General features: G+C 38.6%; 1 protein-coding gene across 6 annotated transcripts in view; it reads left to right on the top strand.

Annotated features, from left to right (window-relative positions):
* The window catches only part of CASD1 (CAS1 domain sialic acid O acetyltransferase 1), a 56307-nt gene that overhangs the window by 11222 nt on the left and 22125 nt on the right, over positions 1-22960 (top strand). For all 6 annotated transcript variants that reach the window (XR_016222790.1, XR_007922246.3, XM_051852982.3 and 3 more), the window contains 7 exons: positions 9164-9208; positions 10790-10852; positions 15894-15938; positions 16722-16845; positions 18205-18419; positions 20451-20873; positions 21895-21984. Coding sequence is in view for 4 of the 6 variants with exons in the window: in XM_051852982.3 (XP_051708942.3) it covers positions 9164-9208; positions 10790-10852; positions 15894-15938; positions 16722-16845; positions 18205-18419; positions 20451-20873; positions 21895-21984 (1005 nt within the window). In the remaining 2 variants the exon portion in view is untranslated. The remainder of the gene's footprint in view (positions 1-9163; positions 9209-10789; positions 10853-15893; positions 15939-16721; positions 16846-18204; positions 18420-20450; positions 20874-21894; positions 21985-22960) is intronic.

The raw sequence follows: 22960 nt of genomic DNA, 5'->3' as shown, positions 1-22960 counted from the left end.
GTATGGTATGTTGTTTCTTAGTGTTAGTTATAACACTTAGGTTTGAAGTTTTTTACAAGTATCCATTTATGGCAATCAAATAAGGTACATTTTAATTTATAGGCTTTTTTTTTAAAGATTATTTATTTATTTGAAAGTCGGAGTTACACAGAGAGAGAAGGAGAGGTAGAGGCAGAGAGAGAGGTCTTCCATCCTCTGCTTCACTCCCCAATTGGCCACCGTGGCTGGAGCTGTGCCAATCCGAAGCCAGGAGCTTCTTCTGGGTCTCCCATGCGGGTGCAGGGGCCCAAGGACTTGGCCATCTTCTACTGCTTTTCCAGGCTATAGCAGAGAGCTGGATTGGAAGTGGACAGCTGTGACTAGAACCGGTGCCCATATGGGATGCCAGCACTGCAGGCAGTGGCTTTATCCGCTACACCACAGCGGGGGCCCCAGTATCCCAGTCTTAAAGAGGCAGTTATTGGCCGGCGCTGCGGCTCACTTAGCTAATCCTCCACCTGCGGTGATGGCACCCCAGGTTCTAGTCCGGTTGGGGTCTGGATCTGTCGCAGTTGCTCCTCTTCCAGTTCAGCTCTCTGCTGTGGCTCGGGAGTGCAGTGGAGGATGGCCCAAGTGCTTGGGCCCTGCACCCGCATGGGAGACCAGGAGGAAACACCTGGCTTCTGGCTTCGGATTAGCGCAGCGTGCCGGCTATAGCGGCCATTTGTGGAGTGAACCAACAGAAGGAAGACCTTTCTCTCTGTCTGTCTCTCTCTCACTGTCTAACTCTGCCTTTCAAAAAAAAAAAAAAAAAAAGGCAGTTATCAAGAAAATATTTAGTTCAAACTGCTGTTAAAGCATTTGCCAATTGTATTTTATGTATTCTTTTATCTCTGCACATCTCTTTTTTTTTTTTAAAGGTTTATTTATTTATTTGAAAGTCAGAGAGAGAAGAAGAGGCAGAGAGACAGAGAGAGGTCTTCCATCCCCTGGTTCACTCTCTAGTTGGCTGCAGCAGCCAGAGCTGCACGTACCTGAAGTCAGGAGCCAGGAGCGTCTGGGTCTCCCAGGCGGGTATGTGGTCAAGGGCTTGGGCCATCCTCTACTGCTTTCCCATGCCATAACAGAGAGCTGGAATGGACCAGCTGGGACTCTAACTGTCCGCACATTTTAAAATTTTTTTCCCCAAGACATTTCTTATTCCTAGTGGAGTCTGTCATGCCATAAAAGCTCACTAATATTTTTCAAGCTTTGGTGTGGTTATATTTGGATGGAATAGGTGTATGAAGATAATTCCTTGTTTGCATTTGATTTCCTTTTAGTGTTGAGGTAAGTTTTTTCTTGAATAGGATTTGGAGCTGACATTTAGAAAAAAAAATATATATATATACACATACACACTCATATATATATACACATACATATATATATACATACACACACTTTGTGGAAGACTAATTCTGTGAGAAACTAATCAAATGAATTTGAGCAAGGTTAAATATCATATCTCCCTTTTAGATGGTTTTAATTTAGGCTAGGATATTAAAAACTTGGGAAGTCTGACAGTAGACAGACCTGCTTTGTGTTGTTTCTTCTGCTTTAAGCCAACTAGACCTTGGATTTTTAAAAATGTGTGTATATATAAACATGTACACACACACACACACACACACACACACACATACACACTTATAAAAGCAAACAAAGGCCAGAGATGCAAGCAGTGAGGTTGGCAAGCAGGGGAGATGCCAGTAGCTACAGTTTTCCATATGTAGAAAACTAAACTTGGGCTGGCATGTTTCTCATTAGCAACACTGGGGGCCAGAGCTGTGGCACAGTCGGTTAATTAATCCTCTGCCTGCAGCGCCAGCATTCCATATGGGCGCCGGTTCTAGTCCCACCTGCTCCACTCCCAATCCAGCTCTCTGCTGTGGCCTGGGGAAGCAGTAGAAGATGAACCAAGTCCTTGGGCCCCTGCACCCACGTGGGAGACCCGGAAGAGGCTCCTGTCTCCTGGCTTCTGATCGGTGTAGCTCCAGCCATTGTGGCCAATTGGGGAGCGAAGCAGAGGATGGAAGACCTCTTTCTCTCTGCCTCTCCTCTCTCTGTGTAACTCTGACTTTCAAATAAATAAATATAATCTTTAAAAAAATAATATGTAGAAACATAATCAGAATAAGAGCAAGTAACCTAAGCTTGTGAGCTTGGGTTTTTTATATTGCTATTAGATTTTTCGTATTGCTTTTCAAAAGAACTTTCTGCTACTGCAAAACACATACATAAAAAAGAAAAAGACACAGGAAGGCTATAATTACAAATGAAGAATCCCCAAATACCTACTCTAGAAAGGTAAGCCGTATTAATGTGAGACAAAATAGATTTTCTTTTAAAAGATTTATTTTTTCATTTGAAAAGTCAGAGTTACAGAGAGAGTAGGAGAAACAGAGAGAGAGAAATCTTCCGTCCTGGGCCAGGCCAAAGCCAGGAGCCAGGAGTTTCTTTTAGGTCTCCTGCGTGGACTCACGTGGGTGCAGGGGCCCAGGTACTTGGGCCATGTTCCGCTGCTTTCTCAGGTACATTAACAGGGAGCTGGAGCAGAAGTGGAGCAGCCAGAACTGGAACTGGCACCCATATGAGATGCTGGTGCTTCAGGTGGCAGCTTAACCTGCTACACCACAGCGCCAGTCCCCAAAAAAATAAATTTTAAGGCAAAAGCATTATAAGAGTTATTAAATAAATCATTTCAAATGACAATCCATATCAATAAAAAGATCTTAAACTTGTAAGCATCTAGTAAATTAGCCTTTAAAATAAAGTAGTAAAAATTAATTCTATAAGAATTTATTTTTCTATTATAATGAGAGAATTGCTCATTGCTCCTTCAATGAAAGGACAAGGAAGTGAAAGTAGTAAACATAAAGTGAATATTAACATGCTTGGTTTATAAACTTATAGTTTAATAACTTAGAGAATACACTTTAAAATTGAGAATATATGTTTACAAAGTAATGTGGAATATTTTTTTGATCATATATTATGCCATTAGGCAAGTTACAACAGTATCAGAGGGCCAGGGCTGTGGCGCAGTAGGTTAGTCCTCCACCTGCTGTGCTGGCATCCCATATGGGTGCTGTTCAAGTCCCGGCTGTTCCACTTCCTATTCAGCTCTCTGCTATGGCCTGGGAAAGCAGTGGAGGATGCCCCACGTCCTTGGGCCCCTGTATGCATGTGGGAGACCCAGAAGAAGCTGCAGGCTCCTAGCTTCAGATTGGCTCACTTCTGACCATTGCGGCCATCTGGGGAATGAACCAGCAGATGGAAGACCTTTCTGTCTGTCCCTCTCACTGTCTGTAAATCTACCTCTCAAATAAATAAAAATTAAAAAAAAAAAACAGTATCAGAATTGGTATTGTTATTCTTTTAGGTAAGTAACTTTATATTTGAACCTTATCTGATCAACATTCTAGAAACCTGTGGTAAATGTTGTTAATGATGAAGTGATAGACACATTTCCATTAAAATAAGGGGAAAGGCAACAATGATCATTATTTAAAGATTTATTTATTTATTTATTTATTTGAAAGAGCTACACAGAGAGAGGGCAGACAGAGAGAGGGGTCTTCCATTGGATGGTTCACTCCCCAATTGGCCCCAACGGCTGGAGCTGCGTCGATCCAAAGCCAGGAGCCAGGAACCTCCTCTGGGTCTCCCACACAGGTGCAGGGGACCAAGCACTTGGGCCATCCTCCACTGCCCTCCCAAGCCATAGCAGAGAGCTGGATGGGAAGTGGAGCAGCCGGGACTAGAACCCGTGCCCATATGGGATGCCGGCGCTTCAGGCCAGGGCATCAGCCTGCTGCGCCACAGCGCCTGCCTCAACAATGATCATTATTGATGCTTTTATTCATCATTATAGTTAAAAGTCCCAGATGAAGGAATGGTTTTTTAAAGATGTAGGTATTGCTGGCTCCTGGCTTCAGATAGGCGCAGCTCTGGCCATTGCAGCCATTGGGGAATGAACCAACAGACAGAGGACCTTTCTCTCTGTCTCTCCCTCTCATTGTCTGCAACTCTACCTCTCAAATAAATAAATGAAATCTTTAAAAAAAATAAATAAAAAGATGTAGGTATTGGAGAGAACAAAATCTCAGGGATCCATATGATACAAGTACCTACACAGAAAATCCCCAAAAATCTATTGAAAATTTACTAGAAGTAATAAAGATTTTTATAAGGTAGTGAACTACAAGATAAACAAATACTAATGGCAAAACCTCAATAAGCTGCTAAAAGTTAATCGCATATGTATATACCAGCAATGTAGTTAAAATGTTTTTAAAACATACCATGTGTCATAGTAATACAATCTATATGTTCTAAAGAACTAAACCTAGCAAATGTGGAAAAAACATGCAAAAAAGTGATAAAATTATCAAAAGACAGTTTACAAAGACATAAGTAAATGCAAGATGTATACTATATTCTTGGATGGGGGGGCTCAGTGTTATAAAGATGTTGGTTATTTTTGAATTGATTACAGGTTCCATGTAATTCCAATAAGATTCTAACAGGATTTGTCACAGAACGTAACCAGTTGATTCTAAAATTTATGCAGAAGAGCAGTCGACCAAGAATAAGCATGACAAATCGGAAGAACCAAGTGGAAAGGACTTGTTGTACAATCAAGATTTATTTTAATTCTGTAGTAATGAGACAATGTAGTATTGGTGTAGAGTTAAATAAATGGATGAAATAGAATACAGAGCTCTGAAATAGGCACACACGTGTACCAAGACTTAAAAACAGATATACAGTTGAAGATTGCTGAGGAAAGGATGGCCTGTTGGATCATTTACACTGAAGCAGTTGGTTATATGCATGGGAAAAAGTGAAACTGGATCCCCACCTCACACCACTAAGTAAAATAATTTCTAGATGAGTTTAGATTTAAAGGTGGAAGTCAAAGCTTTGAAATTTCTAGAAAAGAATTCTAAGAAAATATCTTTTTTTTAAAGTAATGTATTTTAAGCTATTTATTCCTCTATTTAAATTTTATTCATTTATTTGAAAATCAGAGTTATATATAGAGAGAGACATAGATGGAGACAGAGAGGTCCTCCATCTGCTGTTTCATTCCCCAAGTGGCCACATTGCCTAGAACTAAGCCAGGCTGAAGCTAGGAGCCTTATCAGGGTCTCCCATGTGGATGACAGGAGCTTAAATACTTGGGCCAGCCTCTGTTGCGTTTCTCAAGCCATTATCAGGAAGCTTTATCAGAAGTGGAGCAGCCAGGATGTGAACTGGCACCTGTGGATCCAGTGTCATAGGCAGTGGCTTCATGTGCTATGCCACAACACTGGCTCCAAGAATATCTTTATTATTCATAATAGGAAAAAGCATTTTAAGTAAGAAACAGGAAATATTAACCATACAAATAAAAGTTTACCCACCTTAAGAGTATATATTCTTCAAAAGATACTTTAAAGGAAAAAACATGTTACAAATGGGGAGGAGATATTTGCAACATATATCCAAGAAATATAAGGAACTACAAATTATTAACAAAGGCAACCCAATAGACAAAAGAGGGAGGAGCAGTAAGCATGGCCAGGCATTTCACAGAAGTAGAAAAACAGATCCTGATGTAAGTCTGAAAGATGTTTAACGTCACTAGTAATCAGGGAATTGTGGATTGAGGCCATAGATGAAGTATAATGGCAGAAAGTGAATCTGTCAATAGCAAAAAATATGATATCTGGTGAAATCTATTAAAGAGGGCTATGTATCAGTGGATGCTTTATAAACTTGAGATTGTAGATGGTCACACTTCAGAAGATAATTTGTGGGATGGGCATTGTGGCACAGTAGGTTATGTGGCTGCTTAGAACACCCACATCGCATATTAGAGTGTGTGGGTTCAGTTCCCACCTCTTCTTCCCATCCAACTTGCTGCTAATGTGTCTGGGAGACGGCAGATGATGGCCCAAGTACTTGTGTTCCTGCCATCCCCATGGAAGATCTGTATGGAATTCCAGTCTTCTGACTTCAGCCAGGCCCAACTGTTGGCAGGCATTTGGGGAGTGACACCAAGTGGAAGATTGTGTGTGTGTGTGTGTGTGTGTGAGAGAGAGAGAGAGAGAGAGACTACCTTTCAAATAAATAAATAATAGCATTACATAAATAAATTGTATTATCATATGAGGATAATATTTGTATAGCTTATGGAACCATCAGGAAAGCTTTTACTTATGTATTAAGAGACATCTATGAGAAGATAACTGCCATTAACGGTCTAGATTATGATATATTGTATCAATTGACCTGGACACTACACAAATAATATATTTGATATGTTTATTAATAATTTGATACATACAAGTTTTTAAAGGCCAGAGGATATTCTAGATTAAATGAGACATAGGGACATGGCAACTAAACATCATACCTGATTTTTAAGTGGATTCTAAATTAAAATATAAGAGCAATAGAGGCTGCTATTGGGAAATTGGGGCAATTTCAATATGGACTACAATTTAACAGTATTTTATCAATATCACTTTTCTTAGATGGGATTCTAGTATCGTAGTTATATTTGAGAATGCCTATGTTCTTTGGAGTTATATACTGAAGTATTTAAGGGTGAAATATTATATCTGTAATTTACTTTCACAGAGTTTAACAAATAGAAAAACTGTGTATATGTGTTTTTAGAGAGAAGAAGAGAAAGCTGATATAGAAAATATTTATTGGGAGGTGGCACCATGGCCTCAGCCTACAGTGCTGGCATCCCACATGGGTTCCAGTTGTGGCTATTCCACTTCCTATCCAACTCCCTGCTAATGTGCCTGGGAAAGCAGCAGAAGATAGTCCAAGCACTTGGGCCCCTGTACCCATGTGGGAGACCGGGAGGAAGCTCCTGGCTCCTGGCTCCTGGCTCCTGGCTTCAGCCTGGCCCAGCACTGGTCCTTGCAACTATTTGGGGAGTGAACCAGCAAATTGAAGATTGATTCATTCTCTCTCTCTCTCTCTTTCTCTCTTTCTCTCTCTCTCTCTCCCTTCCACCCTCCCTCCCTCCCCCTTTTATCCCCCTTCTCTCTGTATTTCTGCCTTTAAAATAAATAAATAAATCTGTAAAAAGAAAATAAATTTTTTTAAAAAAAAAAGAAAACCTTCACTGGTAAAGGGTTTTGGGTGTTCATGTAACTGTCAAATATTTCACATTTGAAAATTTTCAAAATTAAAATTATATCATCTAACATTGCATATATGTGATGAAAACTATATTTTAAAAAAAAAGCCAAGTAGTACTATGTAATTCAAAACCATTTCCATTGGGTAAAGCAGAGAGTTAACAGGGAGGGTACCACATAGGTAGTTGAGTCTCTCGGTTATGCTCTGATTTGTGTCGTGGACTCATGAGTATTTATTTTTTTGCTGTGCTTTGTGGCTTTCATATATGTGGCTTTTTTGTATATGTCAAATGCTATATTAAAATAATAAAGGCAGGACCAGCATTGTGGTGCAGTGAGATAAGCCACTGGTGTAATGCTGGCATCCCAAATGAGCAATGGTTCGAGTCCTGGCTATTCCACTTCTGATCCAGCTCCCTGCTAATGGCCTGGGAAGGCAGTGGAAAGTGGCCCAAGTACTTGGACCCCTGCCACCCAGGTGGGAGACCCAGGCTTCTGGCTTTGGGTTGACCCAGCCTCAGCTATTGCAGGGGACTGTCTTATCTCTCATTTTTCTCTTTCTCTCTCTCTGTAAGTCTACCTTTTAAATAACTGCATCTTTTAAAAATTTTAAATAATAAAGGAAAATAAGCAATTGAGTTGAATTAAAAGAAGGTTTATGACACATTATTTCTCTGAGGATAAATTTTAAAAAGATCAGGGATGGAAGAGTAGGAGGGGAACATCTGTGTGATTTTTGATTGACCCAATTATTCCCAGATGTATTTGTTCAAGCAAGTGTTTTCATGCAACATACCTTGAGGTTCCCTAAAATTAATGGTCTCAAGGTTTCTTTCAGATATGATGTTTGAGGAGGAAGAAAAGGAATCTAAAAAGTTAACCTGTTGAAAAAAGAAAGCTATATTTCATAGTGATTTAAATATAAACACTGTAACTTCTCATCCATACTTGGGCCATCTGCTGCTGCTTTCCCAGGCACCTTAGAAGAGAGTTAGATCAGAAGTGGAGCAGCCAGAACTGGCATCCACATGGGATGCTGGCACTGTAGGCTGAGGCTTATACTTCTGCACCACAGCACCACCACCCCAGTTAACATTTTCTGCATCAGCCTTTCTCCTTCTAATTATCAAAATTAGCTTTGTATTGTATTGGCCATTCCCACCCAGGATTTCCAATTCTGAAAGGATTTCCATTCTCTATATGAGACATCCGGTTTCAAGAAATTGTAGTCTCCAAGTTTTAATTTTTCCCACAAGTAAACTATTTAGTGTCTTCAAAGTGAACTTTATAATAACCTAGCATCATATATGCCCATTTCTGTTTTACCATGGCCTATGCTAGTGTACTGGTGAGAATGGATCAGATATTGCTGTGGCAATAAACCACTCTACAGTCTGAACAAGGTGGAAGTTTATTTCCCACTTAGCACTCATGTGCTGGGCAGGTTGGGAAAAAACTCTGTACTACAGTTATTTGAGAGTTCCTGCTGTTGGAATTTTTGCCATGGCCCTGTGTACTTTGGAACATTTAGTCTCCTCAGTCACTGCATCAGATCACAATAAAGACCAGAGAATTGCCAAGTGTCAATGTGGCATTTAGCAAATTGCATTGCCAGAACTAGTCATGAGGCCTTGCCTAACTGGAAGACTCAGAAAATGTAGGGAAGCAGCCTGTCTCTGCATAGGTGGTAACAACAGGACGAAACTGGAATCCTGGTAAGCTTGGCAATAGTTTATATAGGCATATTCATGTGTCTGCTTATTTGTAGTTGAGTTTTTATCTTGGAACCATATCTTAGATGTTGGAATCACATATAAATAATTTAACTGATGTCACTTTTTTATATTCCATATAGATTTGTTTGCCTTCAGGTTGAATGTATAGATAGTTGAGCTTTGATAAAGAAAATAAATTAACAAAAGCAGGTAGAAGGGGAGTAATTTATGTGGATTTAATGTGTGCATTAATGTTCTCTGTCATCTTTTTTATGGCAGCATGAGAACATTCCTTTTGAAGACAAGGTTTCTTCTGTTAAAGTGGTAAGTTAATGTGATAGTAAGCTGGATGTTTTATAATGTTGAAGCTATAGTCATTGGCTTATTTGTGGTTCAGCTACTGCTTTGTATACACTAAATATATTTCAGTGTATTTTTAAGAGTGGATGTGAATGGTAAGATAATTGAATACATTGTGTTGTTTTGTGCAATAAAGTAGAAAACTTGGGCTCTCTAATCTTTTTTTAAATTTTTATTTGTTAAGGAGATAGATGGAGAGAGAGAGAGAGACAGAGAAGTGCTCCCCCATCCACTAGTTCACTCCCCAAATGCTTGCAGTGGCCAGAGCTGGGCTAACCCAAAGCCAGATGTTGGAAATCTAATCCAGGTCCCATATGGGTGTCAGGACCCAATACTTGAATCATCACTTGCTACCTCCCAGAGAATACATGAGCAGGAAGCTAAAAGCAGTAACAGAGCTAGGATCTTGAAGTCAGGCAGTTCAGTATGGGATGCAAGTGTCTTAACCAACAACTTAACTGCTAGGCCAAATACCTACCCCAGGTGTCTTAAATTTTTATCCAGGAGAAAAAAGAATTTTTTTTTTTTACAGGCAGAGTGGACAGTGAGAGAGACAGAGAGAAAGGTCACCCTCCAATGGCCGCCGCGACTGGCACACTGCAGCCGGCGCACCACACTGATCCGAAGCCAGGAGCCAGGTGCTTCTCCTGGTCTCCCATGGGGTGCAGGGCCCAAGCACTTGGGCCATCCTCCACTGCACTCCCGGGCCACAGGAGAGAGCTGGCCTGGAAGAGGGGCAACCGGGACAGAATCCGGCGCCCTGACAGGGACTAGAACTCGGTGTGCTGGCGCCGCTAGGCGGAGGATTAGCCTATTGAGCCATGGCGCCGGCAAAAAGAATCTTGTATGGACATTTGAAGCTCTTATATGTTCAATATTATTGTCTTTAACAGAATATATATGGCTTCAGTTAGAATCAAGAGAAAAATGTCCTTCCAGGAAATTATAATTTCCTGCACGCAAGTACCAGTTGCATCCGAATGGCAGTGGAACAGTGGGGCAATAGAAACGTACAGAGCAAGGAACCACAAGTCATTTTCCTCCTCCAAGTGTAGATGTTTCACCTGTGGCCTCAGGCTAAGTGGGCCTTAGCCAGATTCAGTGAGAGAGTCTACAAGCATTAGGGGCAGAAGGAATGATAGGTGCAAAGTCCTGGTGACCAAGGAGTACAGACAGCATCCCAGGAGCTGAATGGTACCCAAAGAGCAAGGGGAAAGTGCAAGACAGTGCAGGTCAAATCCTGTACCTTCCTGCAATTGTAGGGACTTTGGATTTTATTCTTAGGGTAAATAAAAGTCACTGGGTACTTAAACAGAATGTGGCAGGCCCAGACATAAATTTTTGAAAGATTTCTTTGCCAAAAATGTGAGGAGTAGATTACAGGACAGAAGTGGATACAAGAACCATTGTGAGATTCTTGCCCAGCTGAGACAAGATAAGAAAATGTCTTAGGGTGGTGATCTAGTTTTAAGTGCTCTGTAAGAGAATGTTAAGTTCATTTTCAGGGGTTTGACTTTGTCTTTGCTTCTGACATTTCTCTTTTAGGATTTTCTATGGCATCCAGAAGTTAATGGTTCTATGAAACAGTGCATCAAAGTATGGACTGAGGTCTGTATTTGAAAATGTAGGCCTTTTTTTTTTTCTCCCTTTTGAGAATAATTTTAAAAGCCCATGAGCATTCGTGGCTCTTCTTCCCTTTACTTAATGGTCGCATTGTCCTGTACTTTGTCCCTACCTTCTTGATCACAACTAAGCCGTGACAGCAGGGCAGAGACAATGGATCCACACTGTTAGTAGCACCTCATTGGGAAGAAACAGTGTGGATCCATTGTCTCTGCCCTGCTGTCACCATTCCAACAGAAAGGTGGAAAGGTAGATTTTGCTTCTGCCAGACTTTGCAAGCTTACAATTTTCTGTTACTGGTATAGTTTAGCTCATTCAGACCCTGGTAATTTGTTCCAGCTCACTGTTCTCTTGAGCCATTTCTCATTTTGTCCTTCAAACTCATGCCTAGATACTTAAGGAAACTTTTTGTTTTGTTTTCTTAGCCTTTCTTTTGTTTTATCATTGCATTTGTACCAGAAGAAATGAGGCTACTATGTCTCATCTCAGAATGTGCAGAGATAAATTAGATATAAGGGCAGACATCCTGTTAACCTCAGAAAGCCCCTAAATTCTCACAAGTTTACAATCTCTACAGCAGTCTCCATATAGCTCTTTGTCAGGTCTGTAATTAAACCAATCTTCTTCTTCAGAGGCATTTGCATTTGAAGTGGATGAACCAATATTCAATTTTGTTGACCTTGTTTTGTGTAATTGCTTGTTCTGCAACATCATTTCTTTTTGCTTCTTTTCACAGAAAATGTTTAGTATTGCAGTCAACATCATACAATGAATAGGTTTTTGTAGAATCATGTGAGAACTTATCCAGTATTTCTAACTTTTTTCTTTGAGGAAAGGTGTCCAAGTCTCAAAAAAACAAAACAAAATAAAACTTGGAGGGACAGTTTCTCGAATTCAGCTTTCTGATAAATTGAGGTCTGCACTTAATGTATTTTGCTTTTGTTGATGTCCAGAAGTATACAGCAGTATTATATGTATTTTTTAAATAATTTAAAGATGTGCTTCATATTTATGGCTGAAATTGAAAGAATATCTTGTAAAGGAATAGAAATTCATGGTTAAACATCAATTTAGTGTTAAGTCCTGCAGGATCACACAAACCTTTAAGTTTTTATGTTACTTACTAACCTGGAGTTGCATTATGTAGCCAAATTTGCAGTTCCCATAATTTGCTAAAATTAATTTTGGTGTTTAATTTCTGTTGTGAAACTCCTTTTAGATTGTTGGAAAAAGGGAAAAATTCACTATATATTTAGATATAAGCATGTAATCACCTAAGATTGATTAATTGGTGATTCTCATTGACTCAAAGTATGTATGTATGTACAAGGGACTTTGTTCATAAGAAAGGAGAATTTTAAAACAACTTTATTTTGGCACAAAAAAAGTTTTAATCTGTGCATAGTTTTTCATAATGGAACTCTGTAGACCTCTCATGTGTTTGTGCGTATGTGTGTGTATATATATTTTTACATTATTTCTGTACTACTTTGCTAGTTCCTGAAAATAAAAAGACCTACATTTTTACCATTTATGTACTATGACTAGCCTTGTGCTGAATGTTAGGGATGTAGTTGGGCATTAGCCCCGCCTCAGCCCTAAGAAAATGTGCAGTTCAGTGGAGAGTGACTTGTCGATTAATAATGATAAGGTAAGTTGAAGTCTAACACAAAACTAAGCACAAAGAACTATGAAAACACCAAGGAAAAGAGGAACTAAGGATATGGGTGATGAGAGTATAGGTGATGGTCTAAAAGATTTCACCAAAGCTATAACATTTCAAGAAAAGTTATGGACTATGAGGATAAATTCATATAATAGAATAGCCTTATAAAAGTCTGTAGGCCTAAAGCACAGTTGAGTTGAGAAGACTCTGTTATTCAACAGAAATTTAGAAGTCTCCTGCCACAGTCTGGGCCCTGGGCTGAACACTGTTGATGAGCTGGTCAGAGGGACAGAGTTGTCACTGGTGTAGGGCTTCCAGATGATGACATGTAGAGGTGATGAAGCGATTGACAAGGGACAAGGTTACAGGGGATAGGCTGTAAGTCTGATTGTTACAGTTTCCCGATAAAGCGATCTCAAAGGTGAGAGTGTAGAGTAAAAGGTAGGATTCATCCTTGAGAAGGAAACACCCTATGCAGCAATGTCAAGGAGAGTGTGCAGCCTGGGCCAGGATTCAGCAGCTTGTGTGGTGTGGCTGGAGCTGAAAGACAAAGTGATTCTTTATTTGTGTTCACTTTTGGTGGTTCTTTTTGTGAGCCTCATTTTGAGGGAAGTTGGTAAGAGGTACTAGATTGTGTGTGTTATGCTAAATCATGTTTGGGGGCATTGATTTTTATCTACCTCTGTCTATGTCTGTCCATTTTTGTTGTTGCTTCTAAATACATCAGGGCATGTTTCCTAAAAATAAAGACTTTGGGTTGAAGGGTAGTGGAAAACTATTGAAAGTTTTAAACAGGAGACTGATGAGCAGTAGTAGGAAATTAGGCTACATTCTATAGAAATCAGTAATTTCATTTTAAGTAGGTGAATAGGAATTATTAAAGTCTGAACTTGGATGGATTTGAGGGGTCTTGGTATGAATTGAAGAGATATTTGAAGCTATATGAATGAAAAGATTGAATAGATAAAGGAGTTAGGAATTCAAGAGGAGAGCTTGTAGGGAAAGGAATTATGGAGAAGATTCTGAGAAGCAGCAATAAAGAAGAAAAGCAAGAGAGCAGAGAGTATAACCTCACATACAGGAGAGAGAAAAACTTTGAGAGGTGGCTAATAATCAGTGTCTCTTTAGAACTAGCTGAACATGGCCGGCGCCGCGGCTCACTTGGCTAATCCTCCACCTGCGGCTCCAGCATCCCAGGTTCTAGACCCGGTTGGGGTGCTGAATTCTGTCCTGGTTGCTCCTCTTCCAGTCCAGCTCTCTGCTGTGGCCTGGGAGTGCAGTGGAGGATGGCCCAGGTCCATGGGAGACTAGGAGGAAGCACCTGGCTCCTGGCTTCGCCGGCTGTAGTGGCCATTTGAGGGGTGAACCAATGGAAGGAAGACTTTTCTCTCTGGCTCTCTCTCACTGTCTAACTCTGCCTGTCAAAAAAAAAAAAAAAAAAAAAAAAAAAACCAAAAACAAAACAACAACAACAACAAAAAAAACTAGCTGAACTGTAACAAAGCTCCAGGCCATAGCAGACCAGACTACATTAACTGGTTCTGACAGCAATTTTTTTTCCTTAAAGATTTATTTATTTGAAAGGCAGAGTTACAGAGAGGCAGAGGCAGAGAGAGAGAAAGAGATCTTCCATCCACTGGTTCACTCCTCAAATGGCTATAATGTCTGGAGATGAGCTGATCCGAAGCTAGGAGCCAGGAGTTTCTTTGGGTCTCCACACAGGTGCAGGGGCCCAAGCACATGGGCCATCTTCTAGTGCCTTCCCAGGCTATAGCAGAGAGCAGGATCAGAAGAGGAGTAGCTGGGGCGTGAATAGGTGCCCATATGGGATACTGGTGCCACAGGCAGAGGCTTGGCTGCCTATGCCACAGTGCCAGCCCCTGACAGCAGTTTTAAAGGTGAAGCCAAATTCCAAATGTGGCACATTGAGACATAAGTGAGAGAGAAAGGAATTGGCTTAGTGGGAACAGAATGCTGCTTCACGTCATCTGTTGGTTACAGGTGTGAGATGGAAGACTGAGAGTAAGACAGGGCCGAAGCACGATTTCTGAGGGTGAAGATGATCGAACAGTTTAGGCTGAGGGAAGGAGGGAGAGTGGAGGAGGAGGATGAGACTGACACTGGGGGGAGGGCTCACAGTGGATGAGGTTCATGCTTTAGATGAGACTGATAGTGTTGGGGGAGGTAACTCATGAGGTGCTACTGCTCAGGGAGGAAGGATAGCTAATGGGTTCTGGCTGCAGAAGTAAGAAGGGAGAAGGTCTGGACCTGAGTAAGGGTCAGCCCGGAGAGCAGTAGGGGCACGTTCATAGGTGGAGATGTCAGATGGGGGCAGCCAGGCAGGAGCTCTGAGTTCTGTTGTCCTTGATAAGTTTGGTAGTTAGACTTCTGAGAGGGAGCGTGTAGGGGTTGTAAGAATCAGGATTACCACTGTGAGGATGAAAAATGGAGCCACCAAAGAATGAGAGGCAAAGTTAAAAAAAAAATACAAAAAAAATTTTAAATAAAATAAAGATCGCTAAACTAGAAATGGGAATCTCTCTCTTAAGAGCATTGGGTCATCCATTTTAATGTTATTTTACTGTTTTCAGAGCATGCTGCATTGAGCATGTGTTACCGTTGTAATGAGACTAACTGTACTTTTTTTAAAATATGAGACAGGTTTGTTATTACATTTCCTGTGTGTTTTTAGTTATTCAGCATATACATGATTGTACTGTTAGGTCTTTGATGTGGTTCAGAGTGTGCTGAACTCAGAAGACAGAAGCCTGAAGTTTTGACTGTGTTCCTGCCAGGGCTCCTCCTACTTACTGTTCTGAGCTCTGTCCTTGCTTGATAAGATATGCATAGTATCTCAGTGTTTTTTTCACATGTGGATTTTAATAATTATGAATTTATTTTGTTAAATACATGTTGAATTTAATTTTCCCAAAAGTCTATTGCTTTAGGGCACTGACCTTGTTTTTTATTTACCGTGTAACACTGTGTACCCTGTAAGTTTCCATGAATACTTTTTACTAGACCAATACAACACACTACAACTTTACTGTACACGATTTATGTACTCTTTATTCAGAGTCCAAAGTAATATTAGTTTACATTAGATTTCAGTAGTGTTTTTTTTTAAAAATACCAAAGAGGTAATCATATAAACAGCATGCCATTCTGTGTAACCGTATAATCATGTATTTTAGGCATGGATATTTATGTTGCTGTAACAAGTATCTAATAAGGAATTCTAAAAACTTAAAATACACTTAGAAGGAAGAATTAAATTTCAAGGGAAAAACTAAATGATGTTACTTACATTCATTCTCTGAACTGGTTTTAACACTATTATAAAGGTTTTTCTTCCTTTAGGATCCCATTGGAAAGCCCCATGTGATTGTAGCAGGAGCTGCCACAGTAAGTTATTATCTGTATTTTTACATAATAATTTTATTCCACAGTTAAGGACATGCTGAAAAAGTTATTTTAAGTAAAATTCTTAATTGTGCTTATATCTTAATTCCTATTTTTGTTATAAATCATCAGACTGATGAATTTTAATAAAAAGATCTGAATAAGTTTGAGTGAATTTTGTTGTTATGTATCAGTATTATATCTAAAATTATATTCCTCATTAATGTATACATTGAAAGTCTGATTGGGCCGGTGCTGCGGCTCACTAGGCTAATCCTCCGCCTTGCGGCGCCGGCACACCAGGTTCTAGTCCTGGTCGGGGCGCCAGATTCTGTCCCGGTTGCCCCTCTTCCAGGCCAGCTCTCTGCTGTGGCCAGGGAGTGCAGTGGAGGATGGCCCAAGTGCTTGGGCCCTGCACCCCATGGGAGACCAGGAGAAGTACCTGGCTCCTGCCTTCGGATCAGCACGGTGCGCCAGCCATAGCACACCGGCTGCGGCGGCCATTGGAGGGTGAACCAATGGCAAAGGAAGACCTTTCTCTCTGTCTCTCTCTCTCTCACTGTCCACTCTGCCTGTCAAAAAAAAAAAAAAAAAAAAAAAAAAAGTATGATTTTATTAGACTGCCTTCATATAGTTGATGAACTAATTTGACCAGGTGTTATTCCAATATTGAGTAAAAATTGGAATTATCTTAAAATAAGATTCCTTGTTATGTTAGGTAAATTATATACATTAAGTTTTCTCTGATTAATACCAAATTAGTGCTGAATTTTCACTTCTTTTCAGTGGTCCATCAAGATTCACAATGGGAGCAATGAAGCACTTTCACAGTATAAGATGAACATCACCTCTATTGCACCACTTTTAGAAAAATTGGCAAAGACTAGTGATGTTTATTGGGTCTTACAAGGTAAGAAACAAATAATTTGAAAGTGTCATTTTGTTTATATTTTAAGGAGTGGGTTTGTGTTTGTTTCAATTTATGAGAATATAGTCTAAGATTAGAGGAAACTTGAATTACTTTTTTTAAATTTAAACAACAGAGTAATAAATTTCATCAGGAACTTCAGCAAGCAGCGTGGCTGCAGAATGTAACAAAGGTCTGTTCACTGGTGCTTTACTACTTATCAAGCACACTTCTGCTGATTAGGGAACAGATACTAACATCTGCTTCATAATATTAGAGTCTTTGGGAAGTAAGTATACTAGAATATATTAAAATTCACACCCTCTAGTTTATACTTGGTAATGAAATTCCTTAAGAGAAAGTAGAATATTAGTTTAATTCTTTTCAGGAATTTATTGAATGTTCATTAGTTCATGCCTCACACAATATGAAATGCCTTACTTATTTTAGTAATTCAAGTTATTTGTCAGAAACTCAGGATTATCTCCACGTTGAATGTCAAATTTAATGGAACAAGAAAGGGTGATAATAATCTGCTCCACAATCCCTATTTTACTCACAGACTCATTGTTAACCTTTTTCTTATAAAGATGAGAAAAAATTAAATTTAAATTATTTAGCGTAAGCAGTACAAAAATAGACATCTCAGTCCTCAAATAGCATTACCACCTGGGGACTGACATTTGCTGTGGGTTAAGAAGCTGCTTGGGATGCCTGTGTCCTGGCTCGACTTAGTGCTAGCTTCCTGCTAATGCACACCGTCGGAGGCCGCAGACAATGACTGAGCAGTTCAGCCTGAACAACTGGTGTGGAAGACTAAATGGAGCTCCCAGTTTCCAGCTCCAAGCTCTGGCCTGGGCCAGCTCCAGCTATGGTAGCCTTTTGGGGAGTGAGGCCGCAGTTGGGAAATGTTTCTTTCTCCCTTCTTCCCTCCCTCTTAAAAATTAAACAAAATATCTTACTTTCTAGTCCTGTGAACAAAGTTTATAGAATTAGGCAGTGACAGAAAAAAATTAAATTGGCTGCTATTTATTAGGCAAACTTTCATAATCCAGTATTAATTTCTTGTTACCCAGTATAACCCAGAATCTAAGATTTTTAAACTCTTGAGATATACTAGAACATGAAGCTGTTTTCGCAAAACTGTGTACATAGAGATAAAAGTTCTTTAAATATGAGAACAATGTTAATGTACTCAAAAATTGAATATAAAATAGGAAATCTATTGTAAACTTTGGCCAGCTTTCTGTAAAAATGATGAGTACCTGGTGTTATTTGGACTTTCAGAACAAAATATGAAATGTGGATCAACTAACTTGCATGATCAGTTTCTACCATTTAAAAAATGTGTTTTGCATGTAGATCCTGTTTATGAAGTTCTATTAAGTGAAAATAGGAAAATGATCACGAATGAGAAGATAGATGCCTACAATGAAGCTGCAGTCAGTATTTTGAATAGTAGCACCAGAAATTCTAAATCAAATGTTAAGATGTTCAGTGTTTCCAAATTAATTGCTCAAGAAACCATCATGGACTCTTTGGATGGCCTACATCTTCCTGAATCAAGCAGAGAAACTGTAAGAATTCTTGTTTGTCCATAGACGTAGACTATCAGTTGGTTCAAGCCGAAAGTCACTGTAGCATGATTAGAAATAATTTACTTTATTACCATTTTCATTGCCATTTATTTTATTTAGATATGCTTTTAGAAATAACTTTGCTTTTTATCATCTACCTGAAAATACAGGGAGTGAGAGTCTACCATAATAAATAAGTTATGGAAGGGAGAAAGAAGAACTTCTTTTGTTGAGTGCTAATCAATATTAGTTTTTGATTATATGAAGCTTTAAGTTCTCAGAACCCTCATGTTTGAAAATTACCCTGTTCCTCTAATATTAAAGCTTAAGCTTGCAAAAGTAAGCTTCAATGAAGAGCACATTTGTTAAAGGTATAAAACAATTTCTATTATTTACTTACAGCTTATAGAGCCTAACCATTATCCGAGGTATAGATTAGATATTGAACAGATCCAGATCAACAGCTGGAAGGAGATTTAGGTTAAGTGTGAAAGAGAAGTACATAGTTGTACATTTTCACATACAGTAGAACAGGTTAGAGTTTTTCTTAACCTTTTGAGGGTTGCATAAGCCCTTTGAGTATCTAATAAAGACCATGATTCCATTCCTCCTCTGCAGAAAGATATATATTTTTGCATGTACAAATAGTTTTTTTATATACACTGAGGAGCTTTATGGACAGCTTAGAAGCTACTTAACTTTGTAATGAAATTTTTAGGCTAGTGTCTTCAAGAGTATCAACCATAGAACTTCCTGAAGTCTCAGGGGCTAAAAGGGTAATGTATCTGACCATTTGAGTATTTTGAATGCTAAGCCTTAAATAATATCATCATCTAGAGTTCCACAAAAGTCTAAGCTATAAGAGTTTTATACAACTAAAATTTGGCTTCTTCTTCAACCAGACAGAATTTCAAAAGCTTGCCTAAAATAATTTTATTGTAATCAAACTATCTGAAGATTCTACATTTTACTTAACGTTAGAAGTCATAAAATACAGAATACTGGGGCTGGTTGTGGAACAGATGGTTAAGCCTCTGCCTGCAACATCAGCACTCCATATGGGCACTGATTCAAGTCCTGGCTGCTCCACTTCTGACCCAGCTGTCTGCTAATGTGGTTGGAAAAGCAGTGGAAGATGGCCCGAGTGCTTGGGTCCCTGCACCCACATGGGAGACCTTGATGGAGTCCCAGGCCTGGCTCAGCCCTGGCTGTTGCAACCTTTTGGGGTCTGAACCAGTGGATGGAAGATCTCTCTGACTCTCTCTCTGTAACTGTCTTTTAAGAAAATAAATAAATCTTTAAAAACAATTATAGAATCTCAAGTGGTCTTTAAACTGTTAACCAAATGAAAGGCATATTACAATTTTAGCTAAGAGTTAATAGTTTTTCAGTAGCAGTTATTTTACATTCTGTTTTTCACTTCTGAAAACTGGGACTCAATATCTTAAGTGAAGCCTGCCAATTAAAATTCTTTAGCCCATAACATACTTCAGTGGTTTTTTTTAGCTTTTTAAATTTTTTTAAACTATTTTATTTGGATTATACAAGTTTCATGTATTTCACATATACAGATTAGAAATGTAGTGATACTTCCCTTCCCTCTCCCCCTCCTGCCTATGCTCCAACCTTTCCTCCTCCCGCTCACGTTCTCACTCTTAAAGGTCACAACCCATTAGTCGCCATGAAATCAGTTTTTGCCTTTTTGTTGTTGTTGTTTTAAAACAATAGAATGGTGTTAGAGCACGGTGTAAGTCCTAAAGATCAGCATTGTTTCTTATAAATGTGTCCTGGTTCACTATAAAATTATTTTATTGTGGATCAACATCTCCGAAATTTGAAACACCCTGAACTAGCAATTGCAGACTAAAGAAATGTCATCATTTATTTGCATGAGGGTTTGGAAAATTATAGCAAAAAGTATGAAAGCATTTTGGTTTCAGTGCTGAAAACTCAGCAGTATTCACAGGAGAAAATCTTATGCCGAATACATCACCGACAAGATAATAACCAAATAACTCGATTTGTTCGCAGAGTGCAATGATTCTTATGAACGTGTATTGCAATAAGATTCTGAAGCCTGTAGACGGCTCCTGTTGTCAGCCACGCCCTCCTCTGACTCTCACACAGAAACTGGCTGCTTGTTTCTTCACTGTGTCTATTATTGGATATTTAATTTTTTATATAATTCATCGTAATGCTCATCGGAAGAATAAACCATGTGCTGATTTGGAAAGTGGAGAGGAAAAGAAAAATATTATCAGTACTCCTGTATCTACATTAGAAATACTTTTACAGTCTCTCTGCAAACTTGGCCTCATTATGGCTTATTTCTATATGTGTGACCGTGCAAATCTGTTTATGAAGGAAAACAAGTTTTATACACATTCATCTTTCTTTATTCCAATTATCTACATCTTGGTTTTGGGAGTATTTTACAATGAAAATACTAAAGAGGTAAGAGTCATTTTCTTTTTAGTTCATGTTATCCCTTTGCTTCCAATCTCTAGATTAAAGAAATAATGCCATTTATTGTGCCAGAATATATGGATGTGGATTTAGATGAGGATGAAGGACTATTGTAATTAGCACTTCATTTAGTGGACACTGAACTGTTGCTTTTTTGGGACAGTTTGGAGAAGAGTCAAGTGAAGATTGTTGAAAAGTTGGAAAATATGACATATGAAAAAGATGTTGTGATGTAGTGTTATTTTGCCTGCTTAGGGATGGAGGAAGTAGAAAAACTCCTGATTTTGTGATCATCTGCAAGCACTAGCATCTTTTGTAGTAAAAAAAAAAAATTAACAAATGCCTGTATACACAAAAATTTTATATTTATGTATTTGTCAAACATTCATACATAAATGAGAACTTACATAATGATATGGCTACCAAAAATATTCTGAAGTTTGTATTTTAGAATTGCTGTCATCACTTCAGAATGTGTGTGTAACTTCTTTACAAGACATGATTTATTTGAATTAAGGAATTCTACTGTTAAAATAACTCCCAAATGAGGATGATTAATCAGCTCTTCACTTCTGATGAGAATACACTAGGCAAAATAAACTATAATGAGAGAACTTTTTCTGACAATGAAGTGTAAGAGAACTATAAGACTTTTTAAACTCTGAAATACTAAAATTTTACTAAACAAAACTAATTTTTAGATTTAACATATGTATTGTAGTTTGCATTTCACTCTAATATAAAACTATAAGAATTAACTTAAATGTTCAAAATCTTTTAGTTTACAGTTGTTTTTCAAATTCGGATTGTATTTTTAAAAGCTTTTTATTATAAATTTTTTAACAAGAAGTAAAATAATTTTTGACTGTCCTTGCCTATCACCACCAAAGTTCTTTCAATAGAAAGATTAGCTTTATATCTTACAAAAAAATTTTAGCATAGTTAATAGAGACTGTCTAAATAATTACTTTATTATGAATTTTAAAACAGATTTTGTTCCTTTACACAGACTAAAGTATTAAATAGAGAACAAACAGATGAATGGAAAGGCTGGATGCAACTTGTGATTTTGATTTATCACATCTCAGGAGCAAGTACAGTAAGTATTTTGAATTTAAGTTTGGGCAGTATAGGAACTAATGTCACTTCACAATTGTAGGGCACTGTGTTTTTTTGTACTTATATTCTCTGCCAGTTAGAGATCCTTCTTTCTTTCTTCCCACTCAACTTTTCTGCCTTCTCATTCTTCTCCTAACTCTTCAATTTTAAAAGCAAAATTAATTTTCTTAAAAAGGTAAGACAATAATATATTTATATTTATTTGGCCTTAATTTTAATACAGCAGAAATAGCTGATATCTAAGGATATTATTTCATATCATCTTGTTGAACAGTTAAAGTAAAGAAACTTTGTATATAACAATTACAAAGGATTTGGGGTAGGCAAGTTACTATAAAAAAATTGAGTTACACTAGTGTATTTTATATTCTACCCTTCGTTATGCTTTTTGCATTTAGAAAACCTTCAAACTCTCTTGCCCCTATATTCAGAGAATCTAGATGTAGGTGTCTGTCATAGTAGACCAGATGTATATGCCATACTTGTCAGTATTAATCTCCTATGTTGTGGAGGACACCCAGTGTCTTCACTACCTGGATGAAGTTCTTTTTTTTCCTTCTCCTTAAGGGTCTTAAAAGACAGAATTCTCATTATCTGTATTCACTGAGTTGAGTTGGAACACTCCAACTGCATTATAGTTAAATCAAGCTTTTGTGGGTAGGCCTAAGAACCACTTTTTTATTTTTATAAGATTATTTATTTATTTAAGAGGTAGAGTTACAGACAGACAGTGGCAGAGAAAGAGAGAGGTCTTCCATCCTCTGGTTCACTCCCCAAATGGCTGCAACAGCCAGAGATGAGCTGATCCGAAGCTAGAAGCCAGGAGCTTCTTCCAGGTCCCCTACGTGGGTGCAGAGGCTCAGGCACGTGGGTGACCTTCCACTGCCTTCCCAGGCCATTAGCAAAAGGCTGAATTGGAAGAGGAACAGCCATGAAATGAAGTGGCGCCCATGTAG

This window comes from Oryctolagus cuniculus, chromosome 16, assembly GCF_051225735.1.
Source record: "Oryctolagus cuniculus isolate XC-2025 breed Fujian yellow rabbit chromosome 16, ASM5122573v1, whole genome shotgun sequence".
In the NCBI taxonomy this organism is placed as follows: domain Eukaryota; kingdom Metazoa; phylum Chordata; class Mammalia; order Lagomorpha; family Leporidae; genus Oryctolagus; species Oryctolagus cuniculus.
The sequence above is the reverse complement of the archived record's forward strand: the minus strand, read 5'-3'. Positions and strand labels throughout refer to the sequence as shown.